Source organism: Haliotis asinina, chromosome 8 (assembly GCF_037392515.1).
Source record: "Haliotis asinina isolate JCU_RB_2024 chromosome 8, JCU_Hal_asi_v2, whole genome shotgun sequence".
Taxonomy (NCBI): domain Eukaryota; kingdom Metazoa; phylum Mollusca; class Gastropoda; order Lepetellida; family Haliotidae; genus Haliotis; species Haliotis asinina.
In genome coordinates, this window is record NC_090287.1 from 7,309,680 (window position 1) to 7,322,776 (window position 13,097).

General features: G+C 36.8%; 1 protein-coding gene across 5 annotated transcripts in view; it reads left to right on the plus strand.

Moving 5' to 3' along the window:
• LOC137294063 (regulator of G-protein signaling 7-like) overlaps positions 1–13,097 on the plus strand; it is a 121,529-nt gene that overhangs the window by 65,506 nt on the left and 42,926 nt on the right. For all 5 annotated transcript variants that reach the window (XM_067824993.1, XM_067824995.1, XM_067824994.1 and 2 more), the window contains exon 2: positions 4,364–4,460. In XM_067824993.1, coding sequence (XP_067681094.1) covers positions 4,364–4,460 — 97 coding nt within the window. The remainder of the gene's footprint in view (positions 1–4,363; positions 4,461–13,097) is intronic.

The following is a 13,097-nucleotide window of genomic DNA, read 5'->3' on the forward strand; positions in this document are numbered from 1 at the left end:
ATCGAACTGTCAGAAAATTAAGTTGTGGATTTTGATCACGTGCCATAGACCATGAAATGTTTTTAGACTTTGTGGACAATCATGAATATCCTAAATTTGATATTGTACTTATAACACCTCATTGTCAGAAAAAACCAGCCTCAGGTATGTGCCAAAATATTAGCTAGCCTAATAGCCTGTGTGTGTCACAGCTAGCAACACCACCGATCCTGTCTGCGCCTATGTGAAACCACTCTCAGGAAAGTGTCACAATATTTTAAGTAGATAAATATTACAACAAGAATTAGAGAAGTGTAGAAAATTATTGACCATGTTTCCTACCACTTGGAAGAAAAAGAACAAGCATTTATTTTCACTTTTGTTCAGGATGTTTGCTTGAATTACATACAAAATACTTTTGAAGCTTTTCATTCTAATTGTTTATATATGTTTTCCATGGACTAAGTTACTAGTTACCATTGTGTGCAAAAAGCGCTTTGTGGCTGTATTATGAAAAGTATCGAAAATAATGGGGAAAAGGTTACTAACCACTTGGAATATACTCTGATATGGATTTTTATTTAAGATATGAATATTTTACTCTAAAGCTCTTAGAAAATGTGTTTCAGATTATCAATGGTAATCTGTCATGATTTTGTAAGATGTTCCAGCTCACTACTTTTACTCTATGGCTGAGCAAGGTGTGAGGCACTTTTGCCTGCTGAGTACAGATGAAAATATGATGAAAAACTGTCTGTGTATTTGGTATACTGCTTATAGTTGTATGAGAGAACAAAGAAGCTTGCAGGATACAGTGAGAGAAGGCTAACAACAGGGACAAAGGTCGCTATAGATTGAACTCCAGCGATTCTGTGCTGAACTACAACCATTCAGACTAAGTTTGATCACCATTGTTGCTGGATATTGATTGGCCAATGCAATCTTTTTGCGTAACATTTTACTTCCTTTGGAAATACAATGGAAACAGAAAATAACGTTGAATTTTCTCTGTCAAATTGCTTATGTGTGCTTGTCAATATTTAAGTTATTGGGTGACGCTGTACACAAGGAAGCAGTTTATTGTCTTAGATTTAGTTGCTTCATTGTCACAATGTATGGAAATATATTGCAACTGCTTATTGCTGTACACAACAAAGTATGAATCGATTAAAGCAGAGCCTGTTTGTTATTTGAGGCTATGATCAAAGAATATTTCCTGTTTAGCCTACAAAAATAATTTTCAGGAAAAAGTTCTCAGTAATCTTTGGGCAATGGATAGATGTGATTAATTTGCTTATTTACAAAAAATATGATGAATGTTCAAACAGTCATCTGACATTAAGATTGTATATTATAAATAATTTTTTTTTACAAAAAATGATACAGCAATTTTGTTGTGATGAACACATTAGTATTAATTATGGCATGTTTTTTATCATCAGATCAATCATTTGGGGACAGAAAACACGATCGTAAAGCTGAAATGATGTAACTAATATTTTGTGCATGCAAATGAGCACTTCTATTAATGTTCATATGGATGATTTTCAAACAGAATGTAATACTATTTCCCTTGAATAAGCAGAAGAAGAATTTATGGCGTGTGCAGTTTACTTATGCATCAGCTCTGTAAATGTCATTTATTTTGGTTAGCCAAAGAAATAGATTTTATGAAGCCTCAAATAAATTCTTTCTGTCATTTGCGCGAGTAAGTGACTTAGGTTCAGTTCTTGGTTGTTTGCAAAATTTCATTTAAACTGCATTAGAGTCACTGTGGAGATACCTGGATGAGTGTAAAAATGCACTGTTGAGAGACCTGTAGGGATGTAAAAATGCACTGTTGAGAGACCTGTAGGAGTGTAATAATGCACTGTTGAGAGACATGTAGGAGTGTAATAATGCACTGTTGAGAGACCTGTAGGAGCTTAATAATGCACTGTTCAGATACATGTATGAGTGTAAGAATACAATGTGGAGATACCTGTATGAGTGTACGATTACAGTGTGAAGATACCTGTGTGAATGTAAGGATACACAGTGGCTATGACCCACCCTGTGTGAATCTGTGTGAATGTTATACACCACTAAGGAAATGTCTGCCTGTGATCCTCCCTGTATGAATATTTGTGTGAATGTTACACATCATTAAGGAAATGTCTGCCTTTGATCCTCCCTGTGTGAATTTTATACATCACTAAGGAAATATCCATCTATTACCCTCTCTGTGTGAACCTGTGTGAATGTTATACATCACTAAGGAAATGTCTGTCTATGACTCACCTTGTGTGAATCTGTGTGAATGAAGCAGGCATTGTAAACAGTCAAGGAAATTGCCTCAATCACATCAGATTGCTGTGCCTTTGATGTATGTAGCCACAGAGCTTTTAGGGGATTCACTGCCAGTTCAGGGGATTGATGGCTGGCTGGCAAAGCTCTGGGTCAGTTTGTGGTGGTATACGAACCCCCTGCTTCCATTAAAGAGAGATTTTTAGCTACAAATGTATTGTTTACCAATTACTGTTGACTGAACTCAAATCTCAGGAATTCCCATAATTGTATGTTCAACCTCATAATTGCTGAAGACAAATCTGAATGATACAGGTAATTTGCCAATGATAATTCTATGTTGTTTACACTGGTACAACAAATCTTTATGGCAAAGCTTATAAATTGATGAGTATCTCCAATTGGTTGATGGGTAAACATATTCTGTATTCATGATGCTAATCTAGTTTCATCTTCTCTTGCTGAAGTTAGTATCATAATAGAGTTTGTCTTGAAGGTGTTGTGAATATCTCTTGATTTATAAAACAGAAATCTTGATGTGAATCAAAAAAAGTTAAATGTCATGATCAACTGTGTTGAGACTCTTCTGACACTGGCTGTCAATGATAGAGGCAGTATTAACATGTAGAAATTCTATTTTGTCATGTACAATCCACCAATTTGTTAGGATACAAATGTGTAGTAGTTTCATTTTAAATTAGTGTTACATATGCACTGCCAATATTCTCAAGGCATGGAGTAAGATAAACTATCATCAAAGCAAAGTGTCGTTTATACAGTATTATTTATCTAACAAACAGGACATTACATGACTTGTAAGGTCATCTTGTTGTTTACAGCAAATGTGATTATATTAATAGTGCATTAATATTTATTAAACCATTCTGAGTTGTTATGATTATGCTTATCAACATACAGTTGTATGTAGTCATTGGGCTTCACATTTGCTGGTGATGATAAAAATTAACACATTTCCTCACTCACTCACTTAAAGTGTTTATAATTATGTTTATACATTTTCCACAATTAAGACATGAAGTGATTTCCCTCCATCATTTTGCCTGTGATCATTTGGATCCATAAATTTGTCTCTGTTCCCTTTTCACATTAACACGCACACTGTCTCCATCCTGTTGTACACTGGGATGGTTAAAACAAATGATTATTGCAATAAGCAATATTATATATTCACTTCTTAACCCTGTTGTACCTTGGTTACAAAGTCATATCTGAAACAGTTAATGCAAAAATACAAATGTGAATAAAAAATTCATTCAAACAGAGATATAATATAATTTTAAAGACTGAATGCATTTTTATACTGAAGACCAGCAGGTATTCAGTATTCAAACTTTAGCTCCATTCCATAATTGATCGAGACCGGGGCTGATTCTAACTGCCATACTTTAACACAGTAATATTGGTGATGCTGGATGTGGAACAGCACCCACAGCCTTACATGTAGTGAGAAGCCTCCTTTCATGATTACTTATTAATCATATCTGAATTAGTATGATTGTCATGTACTAGTATGATTCTGATTGATTAGTGCGATTGAGCATTGATTAGTGTGATTGTCATTGATTACTGCAATTGGCATTGAATAGGGAGCTTTTCATTGATTCACTGGACTGTAATTGACAAGTGTGATTGCATACTTGTGCACTGTTCCAGCTGGCATCATAAGCGACTGGACAAGACTAAATCTAGTTGTCTACACTAGAGTAGATTAATATGTTCTATTTTTACCTGCATGTCAAAGTGCTGTTTATGATTGACCAATTTCTATTGTTGTTTTTAGCTCACCTAGCTTCCCTGAATCAAAAAGCTAACTGAATTCTGATTTGATCTTAAACATACCATCCATACTTGATTTGTTGCAGAGTCAAATGTACAGGTTCAACTACATCCTGAGCATGTTTCTAAATCACTATCAAAATTAATAGTCATTATACTTTGGTGTTTCTGTAAAGGTGAGCATTTTCCGCCCCACTGGTTCAGCTGTCATTAACATGTGCAACGTATTATCAATTGTTTGCTTGAAAATATTTGGAAAGTTACGAAAAATCCTACATGTATGATTCTTCTTTTGTTACAGATGGAAGCAATAGTGGACCGGATGCAGGACGAGGCAACAGGTGTTCCTGTCAGGACCGTCAAAAGCTTCATGTCCAAAGTGCCAAGTGTGTTCACGGGTAGGCACCTTGCCTTAGAATTATAGCATCCTAGAGAAATATAGACACAGTAACACATGTTGTACAATAGAAAAATGTCGTGATAACAAAACATGTCCAAAGAGCAATGTCATCATCAGATGTCATACCAATAGTGATGTCATGCCCTCAGAGTTGCCATGATAATAATGATGTTGTATCCTGCCATCAGATAGTATATCATCATGAACATAGATAATCTTCTGGGTTTCATGTTCTCTTTTCCTTTGTATACAATGTTTCAGGGCTTGTTCTGGCCCCATCATCAGATCAACCAATAAACTGTAACTATTAACTCTGCCCATGAGGTTTCAGGACAGAGTTGATAGTTACAGTTCATTAGGTTACCAGAACATGTCCTCAAACAAAGAATAATGGAAGGTGTAACCCTGAAAATTCTCTATGTTCATCAAGCAACAGATTCTAGCAATTAAGAATCTAGAACACCATCAGTTATGTAACACAAATAAAACATTCACGTTTTAAACAAATCAATAACCATGAAGGTGAACTACAGTACCAATGCACTATCCCATAATGGAAGTCTATGAATGAACATTCTTTCATCATATATACGGTCAAGCGTCAGAAACACATATCAGAAATTTACAAGAAAGGAAACTCTTCCTATTTTATGAACTGAAGTCCATTTAGGATATGGCCAGTGAGTAAATGTAACCAAATGTACTTGCCTGTCAGATGTGTTTTTAACTCTTGTTACATACCATTTATGAATAGCTACATTTACTAGTCTACAGTCAGTTAACCCAGATCACAATAACTGCACTGACCTACAAGGGATACAAGTAATTTGATCTGGTGACTATTCACTTAAACAAGCGAGGTGAAATAATCAGCATTAACACATTCATGTGTAGTATATTATTGCATATGCCACATACTTACAGCCTATCAGATCTCACAATGACAGATGCAAAAGTGATCCAGCAAAGGATCAACATGTCTGCGCTTTGCATTGGATGTTTTTTTGACAATGGGTATGCCATTGTTTTGATGAAAATTAAGATTTGATATTGTCTTTAAATGCAAGACCTTTATATCTCTTGTCAAGGTTGGAGTGCATGAAATGTTATCACACTTCCCTTGGGATGGAGTATTGTCTGTTGTTTGTGGGACACTGACTCATTCACTGAGTAGCCTAATGGCTAAAGTGTTTGTTCATTGCACTGAAGACCCAGTTTCAAATCCCTACATGGATACAATGTGTGAAGAACATTTCAGGTGTACTCCACCACAATATTACTGGAATTGCTAAAACCAGAATAAATCTAAACTCACTAACTCACTCACTCACCTGAGATCTCTTACAAGTTTTGTAATGACATCGAGGATGTTGAGGAAATATCTCTCCCCACCCCACCCCACCAGTCCCCACATATTTAAGAAGGACAAATAATCTGACAGCTACTTGATGTTTTCTTAGATTAAGTTTGAATCGTTTCCAATGAAGTCATGAAAAATATCAATGTCATATATCTGTAAACAGCAAAAGGCACCACTTCAAGATCTGTCTCATGTATCTGCCAAGATCTGTTGACAGATATGAAATGGTTTTCTCTGAAAATGAAGTCTATCCCTCCATTTTGAGACGAAGTCAGAATTGTTTCCATGGAAACCAGGAAAAGTGAAAATGCCAAGACATTGTAAATAGCAAAAGGCACCACTTTGTGGTCTGCCTCAAATATCTGCAAAGTTTTGCTGTAAGATATTGAATAGTTTTCGAATAGTTGTGCTCAGGAAACGAAGCCCTTCCCTCCATTTTGAGTCAGAATTGTTTCCATGGAAACTGGGAAAATGATAAATCACAAAAAAAAGTGTAAATAATACAAGGCACCTTTTTAGGGTCTCCCGTACATATCTGCCAAGTTTTGCAGAAAGATATTGAGAAGCTTTTGAGTTGTGCTCCGGAAAGGAAGCCCATACCTCCATTTTGAGACTAAGTCCGAAACGTTTCCATGGAAACTCAGAAAATTATAAATCACAAAAACCTGTAAATAGCAGAAGCCACCACGCTGGGGTCTGACACATATGTGTACCAAGTTTTGCTGACAGATATTAAGAACTTTTTGAGATGTGCTCCGGAAACGAAACACAACTCTCACTTTTGAGACAAACTCCGAATTGATTCCATGGAAACCAAGAAACTAAGAAACCACAAAAACCTGTTAAAAGCAAAAGGCACCATTTTAGCATCTGATTGGTATATCTACCAAGTTACTTTCTGACTGATGTATGTAACAAGTTTTGCAGAAAAGTATTGAATGATTTTTGAGTTCTGCTCCGGAAACAAAGCCCATCCCTCCATTTTGAGACTAAGTCTGAAACGTTTACATGGAAACCAAGAAAATAAGAAAATCACAAAAACCTGTAAAGTTCAAAAGGCACCACTTTGGGGTCTGCCACAGCTATCTACCAGGTTTTGCTGACAGATATCACAAAGCTTTTGAGATGTGCTCCGGAAACGAAACACACCTCTCACTTTTGAGACTAAGTTCGAAACGTCCATGGAAACTGAGAAATGATAAATCACAAAAACCTGTACATAGCAAAAGGTTCTGATTGAGTATCAAGTTTTGCAGAAAAATATTCAACGTTTTTTGAGTTCTGCTCAAGAAATGAAACCCACCCCACCATTAGACCAACACCAAAATGTTGCATGGAAAAACAAAAAACCAATAAAAATGCCAATACTCTGTAAATAGCAAAAGGCACAACTATAGGTTGAGATTATTATGTCTATCAAGTTTGGTCTAGAAATATTGAATGATTTCTGAGTTATGCTCCGGAAAAAAAATGATTACGGACGGACTTTATCCACTTCTGCTCAAGAACAAACAGCACAAAACTCATTTAGCTTACTTATGTCTTTTATACAGACGCTAAAGGTATGCATCACATAGCTTTGTTTTGGTATTTTGAAGTTTTTGTATGTTTAGAGACATTATATTTAAACTTTGTTGAATTTCTCTCTGATGATAGTGAAATAGGGGATTAAGTCTATCAGCCAGAGCACACTCAGTGCAGGGAACTCTTCCAACATCAGGAGGGCATCTGTGTCCCTGGACACAATTTTTTCTTATTTTTTTTGTTTAGAAAGACCATTTTTTTACACATTGTTCTTCATTTCTTAAAAGTTGCAGTGATAAAATAGTGTGTTAAAAAGAATGGTTGAAGTTATTTTTGTCCAAAGTAATATTTTTTATTATTTCAGATTTTTTTGTCTACTAACATTGTGAACCAGCTTTAAAAAAGATGTAAAACCTTAGCATAAACTAGGTCCAATTTAGTTGTGTCTCAATAGAGCAATTACGGTAGCTTCCAGGTAGGCACATGTACAAGAATACTCTGACTAGCCAGCCACCTACGCCTCCATTCAACAGATGGCCACCGTAACACAGTGTAGAAATGCAGCTATTTTGGGATGCAGACAAGTGATTTCATTGGTTGACATATTGCATTTGTAGCAGAAATAATGACAATAAAACACCGTTCCTATTTATATAGCTTCAGGATGCTAGATGATTGAAACTGGGGATGAGAAGAAGGCAGGTCTTCAGATAGGGAACAAGCTGGTAGTGTGATATGGACTGAAATGTAGAATCCTAGGAGTATTTTGTCCCTATCGGGATTTAGGTAAAAAAAATTGCTTTCTTGAAATAGATTGTCACAATTGTAAACAGGAAGCCCGGGATGAAATTCCATTGCTATTTCTGAAAGATGTAGATGGCATACAAAAGTCTTCAGCCACTTTTAGCCTTTTCAAAGACTAGTCCTGTAGACTAGTGTAAACTCTTATTTCACTGGCCATCAGAGGTCGAAGCTAGTCTTGATTGAACAAGAAATGTTTTTGTCTTGTTTAAATTTCTACCAGTCCTATTCACTTTGTTCCAATGTGTACGAGTTGAGAAATGGTTCAGAATTATTATATTTTAATTCTCTTCTATCAAACGAACATAAAGTATTTATTTATGTACAACAAAATACTTCACATGGGTAATGCCTACCTCAACTCACAGACGAGCAGGTTTATTAACACAAGAGTATACAAAGAGCCGACAGAGCATTATAATACCATCTTGCCTGCACCTTCAATCTGTACCTGAAAAATAAGCAAATTCAACACCAGAAAAAACTACTTACACATATATGAAGTATACTACAGATTTTCGTGCAATACTTGCTTCATTATTATTCTTCTTATTTGTTTGTTTGCATTTAGATGCAAGATATAAAACTAAAATACATATCTCCAATCCCTTGCATCCTCGATTTCGGGTCAGGTCTCATTTCCAGGTCGTTCCATGTCATGAAAGATCACATCAGGACAGACCTCTCCTCCTTACATCCGAACCTCAGTACCTCACTGCTAATACAGATCGCAATACTGCATACATGAACCATCCGGCTTGTAATCCAGTATTATCCATACGGATTGAAGATTCAATATTGAATCAAGTTCCAATACACTCAATTTAAGAAAACTGCTCGCCATGTTATGCGAAGACCTCGATTGACTCAACTCATGCTCAATCTCACCACGTCACTGTCGTCACATGGCTCAAGCACAAAATCTCACGTGCAAAACACCTTCGCTGCAGTAGGCAAGTTCTACCGTATTTAACCCAAAATAAATTCATTAACCCTCAAATGCTACTAGTCAGTCATGACCATCATATCACTTTTCACAAAGGACACTTTTTAATGCCCACTTTGAAATTAGACTTAGCGTCATTGTAAATGATAGCTGATGTAAAAAAATAACTTTAATTCTAAACCTAATAAAGATGTAGCTATCATGGATTCTTACTGCCACTTTGAGAAGAAACAGGTAGGAGAGGTTGTCTTAAAAACAAAACCAGGACGGATGTCACAAACGGTTTGTCGTCATACCTGACTGAGTGACCTCAGTGTCATCTATAGTCTGTTATATTGTTTTCAGCAGCTATTCATATTCATTTTATGAGCAAACATGCTTTTCTGGCTACCCTGCTGCACATCCCACTGAAAGCTCAGTAGGCTTTCAAGAGTTATTTCGACATGCTATTTGCACTTGTGTAAAATAGAGTAATAGTCTAAAACAGCTGGGGTGTGGGGTTTCCATTAGTACTTTAGTAAATCTATGCTGCCAGGAGTAAAATTTCAAGAAGGAATTTTTTGACAGTTTAGGATTGGCAGGAGAAGACATCTGTCAGGCCACTTCCGTTATTTCAGTGACAGAAAATGAAATATTGTAAAGAAGTGTTCTTGTTGGATTAGTGTGCATGTCAGGTCAAGTCGACAGTTCATTAATTAATATCAAAGTCAGTGGGCTGATACGACAATTCATATCAATGAACTAAAAATGTGACATCCTGTTATCTCCAGATTTCACGTCTGTCCAATTCAGGGTTGATTCATAATCCAATTATTAATAGATCATTGTGCGGGGTCGAAATTTCTGTCCAGGGTAAGCTGTTAGGTCAATAGTTCAAACAATTCACACTGAGAATAATTCTGTCAGTAAAAGCAAGAGCAATTTGTCACACTGAGGTGAGGGGTCTGTCAATTTCTGATTCGCAGAAGTATGCCAAGAGTAAAGATAAAGACAATTTTAGACTCCATGATACATTTTACTTTAATCTTGTCATTGTTGATTTCATTCTCTTCCCACAGAGGTTACTCCTCTCATGTCTTCCTGCATAACCTCTAATACGGCCATCTTTTCCCTTTCTCATGAAATCCACTTTCAGCCAAAAATCGCAACATGAATTATCTCCCCTTCTTTTTCTCTAATCTGATCATGTGTAAAATCAACTTTAATCCAGTATGGCTGCCGCCATGGAGTTAGTTGATCAACATGTGAAGGATAGATAGAATTTCAAGTTTAAATGAAAAGCAGAAACTGGTCCAACATAGAATGCAGGAATCAATCGACAAGATGTTTTTCTTGATGTGACACTTTAGACATTTAATGGCAATCTTGTCCGTTGTCAATGATAGGGGTGGAGACACCATTGATCTGCCATTATATGTCTGGGTTCTGTCTAGACGAAATGTTTGTGCATTGTGCTGGGGAAGAAGTTCTAGTTTTCTTCAAGCATACAGAAATTACTGAGGTTTTGCAAATGATCATTTTGAAACAACATCACTGGTTGCACAACTAACTCTGACTGCAACCAATCACAAAACCAGAACACTTGCACCATGATAGCGCTGTAGTAGGTAATGAAGGAAGAGATGGCAGATGTAACCTCTGTGAGAAGAGAATGAGTTGATTTGCATATTAATTCTTTTTAAAATGCAGCTTAAAAATTATATACAATCATCTTTTAAACAATCTACATAAAATATGTATTCAACACATAAAACAAAGAAAACGTTTTTTTCTCTTTTGAAAATTGTATAGGTTTCTATGTAAAATATAAATTATATAGGTGTGGACTTCCAGGTCCTTGACTTATGCCTTCTACAATTCTCATTTCTTAAACTTATTTCATTAATTTCGGAAGACCATTCTGGTATTGTTAGTTCTAGAATCTGATTATAGGTAACTAATGCCTGAAGCAATCCAGTGTATTTAACTCACCAGTCAGGGTATTCATTAAGTGTATTCATGCTTATTGTAGGAAAATGGAAATTGATTGGCCAGGTGATTTATAACCTGTCAACACAGGGTGGTGATAATGTGGGAATGCTACATGTGATAATAGAGTTATCTGCCCCTGTTTGAACATTGCCATGCGTCCACAAAGCGTACATACTGTGGGGGGAAATTATGTTATTGATGACAGCAAAGCAATATGAAAATGCAGAGCAAATGTTAGATGATCCCTGATCAATAACAGCCTATCATTGGTGACTTTGCACAATGAAAAGCAGTCTGCAATGTAAACGACTCACGAAAATGTTCTCCAGATTGATTGCTGTTGGTTTAGCTGATTCGGTCATGACCCTATAACTTGTTTTAAAGCCAGATTTCATTCACAGTGTACTGTCAATCTTCTGATTTCTTCCAAATTTCTGTTGAGTTGAGGAATATTGTGTTGTAGTGTGACGCGAACAATCCAATTGTCATTTGGATAGGTCCACATACTGGTTATATTGTTGATAACCACTGAGCGAGTATGAGGATAGCTTAGCGATAAACATCTCAGTTTGATCCCGCCCCTAAAGCTTCCAGTTTGCTTTGTGTGGTTGCAATCATTTGGTTTAAGTTGTAAGATTCATGGGAGAAAGATTTGTTCCACAAAATGTATGTTTGTCCTTAGAACACCATCAGTCAGAGATCTTCGTTTGTTGTTTTCAAACTTGGAGCCTCAAACTGATTGATTCGCTTAAAGAAAGGCTTCATCAATAACTAAACCAAACACCACTGGGAAGATTAGGCATCAAATCCATCAAGGTCCATCTTGACAGCTGATCATAGGGACCTGATTGAGGTCACAGAAACGACGGGTCCTTCTTGACCTAGTTCAACTGGAAGTGGGTCAGATTTTGTCGACAAGCTACTCTAGTAACAGACACTTTCTACTCAAGAAAGATTAGCACCCTGTTAGCCAAGTATTCTCTTGCAAGCAATTAATTAAGTGTGCACACATGAGCCATGTTAGCGGATCCAGCGTAACCGTTCCAGTAGGAAGTCCTGGCAGTATCATCTATACAGGTCTCATGTGGCAATGTCATCTATAGAGGTCCCATCTGGCAGTGTCATCTATACAGGTCCCATCTGGCAGTGTTAACTTTATAGGTCCCATCTGGCAATGTTAACTATGTGTATATAGGTACCATTTGGCAATGCCATCTATGTATGTCCCATCTTCCAATGTCATTTATGTAATCTGGCAATGTCATTTATATAGATCCTAGATGGCAATGTCATGTATAAAGGTCCCATCTGTAAATGTCATCTGTATAGGTCCTAGATGGCAATGCCATATATATAGGTTCTATCTGGCAGTGTCATGTATACAGGTCATAGATGGGAATGCTAGCCTGTCTATATTGATCCCAGATAGCAATGTCTCTTTGTGAATTGAACCTCGCTTGCAATGTTACCCTCTGTAATGGTCCAAGATAGCAATTTCAACCATCTGTATCAGTCCTTAATGGTAATGTCTATCTGTATCATAGTCTTACCCGGTATTGTCAGCTTGTGCATTGGTACATGGTGGTGATATCAGCATGTGTATTGGTACTGGGCAGTGATGTCTGTCTACATATTAATACTGGTTGGTGATGTCTACCTGTGTATGGTACTTGATAGTGATGTCAACCTATGTATTGGTCCTTGGTGGTGATGTCAACCTACGTCTTGATACTGGGTAGTGTATTGGTACTTGATGGTGATGTCAGCTTAGGTACTGATACTGGGTGGTAATGTTTGCCTGTGTATTGGTACCTGATAGTGATGTCAACCTGTGCGTTGGTACTGGGGAGTGATGTCAGCCTGTATATTGATACTGAATGGTGATGTCAGCATGTGTACTAGTACTGTGTGATGATGTCAGCAAGTGTGTTGGTACCAAGTGATGATGTCAGCCTGTGCATTGATAGTGAGTTGTGATTTCAGCCTGTGTATTGATACTGGATGGTTATGTCAGCCTCTGTATTGATAATGAG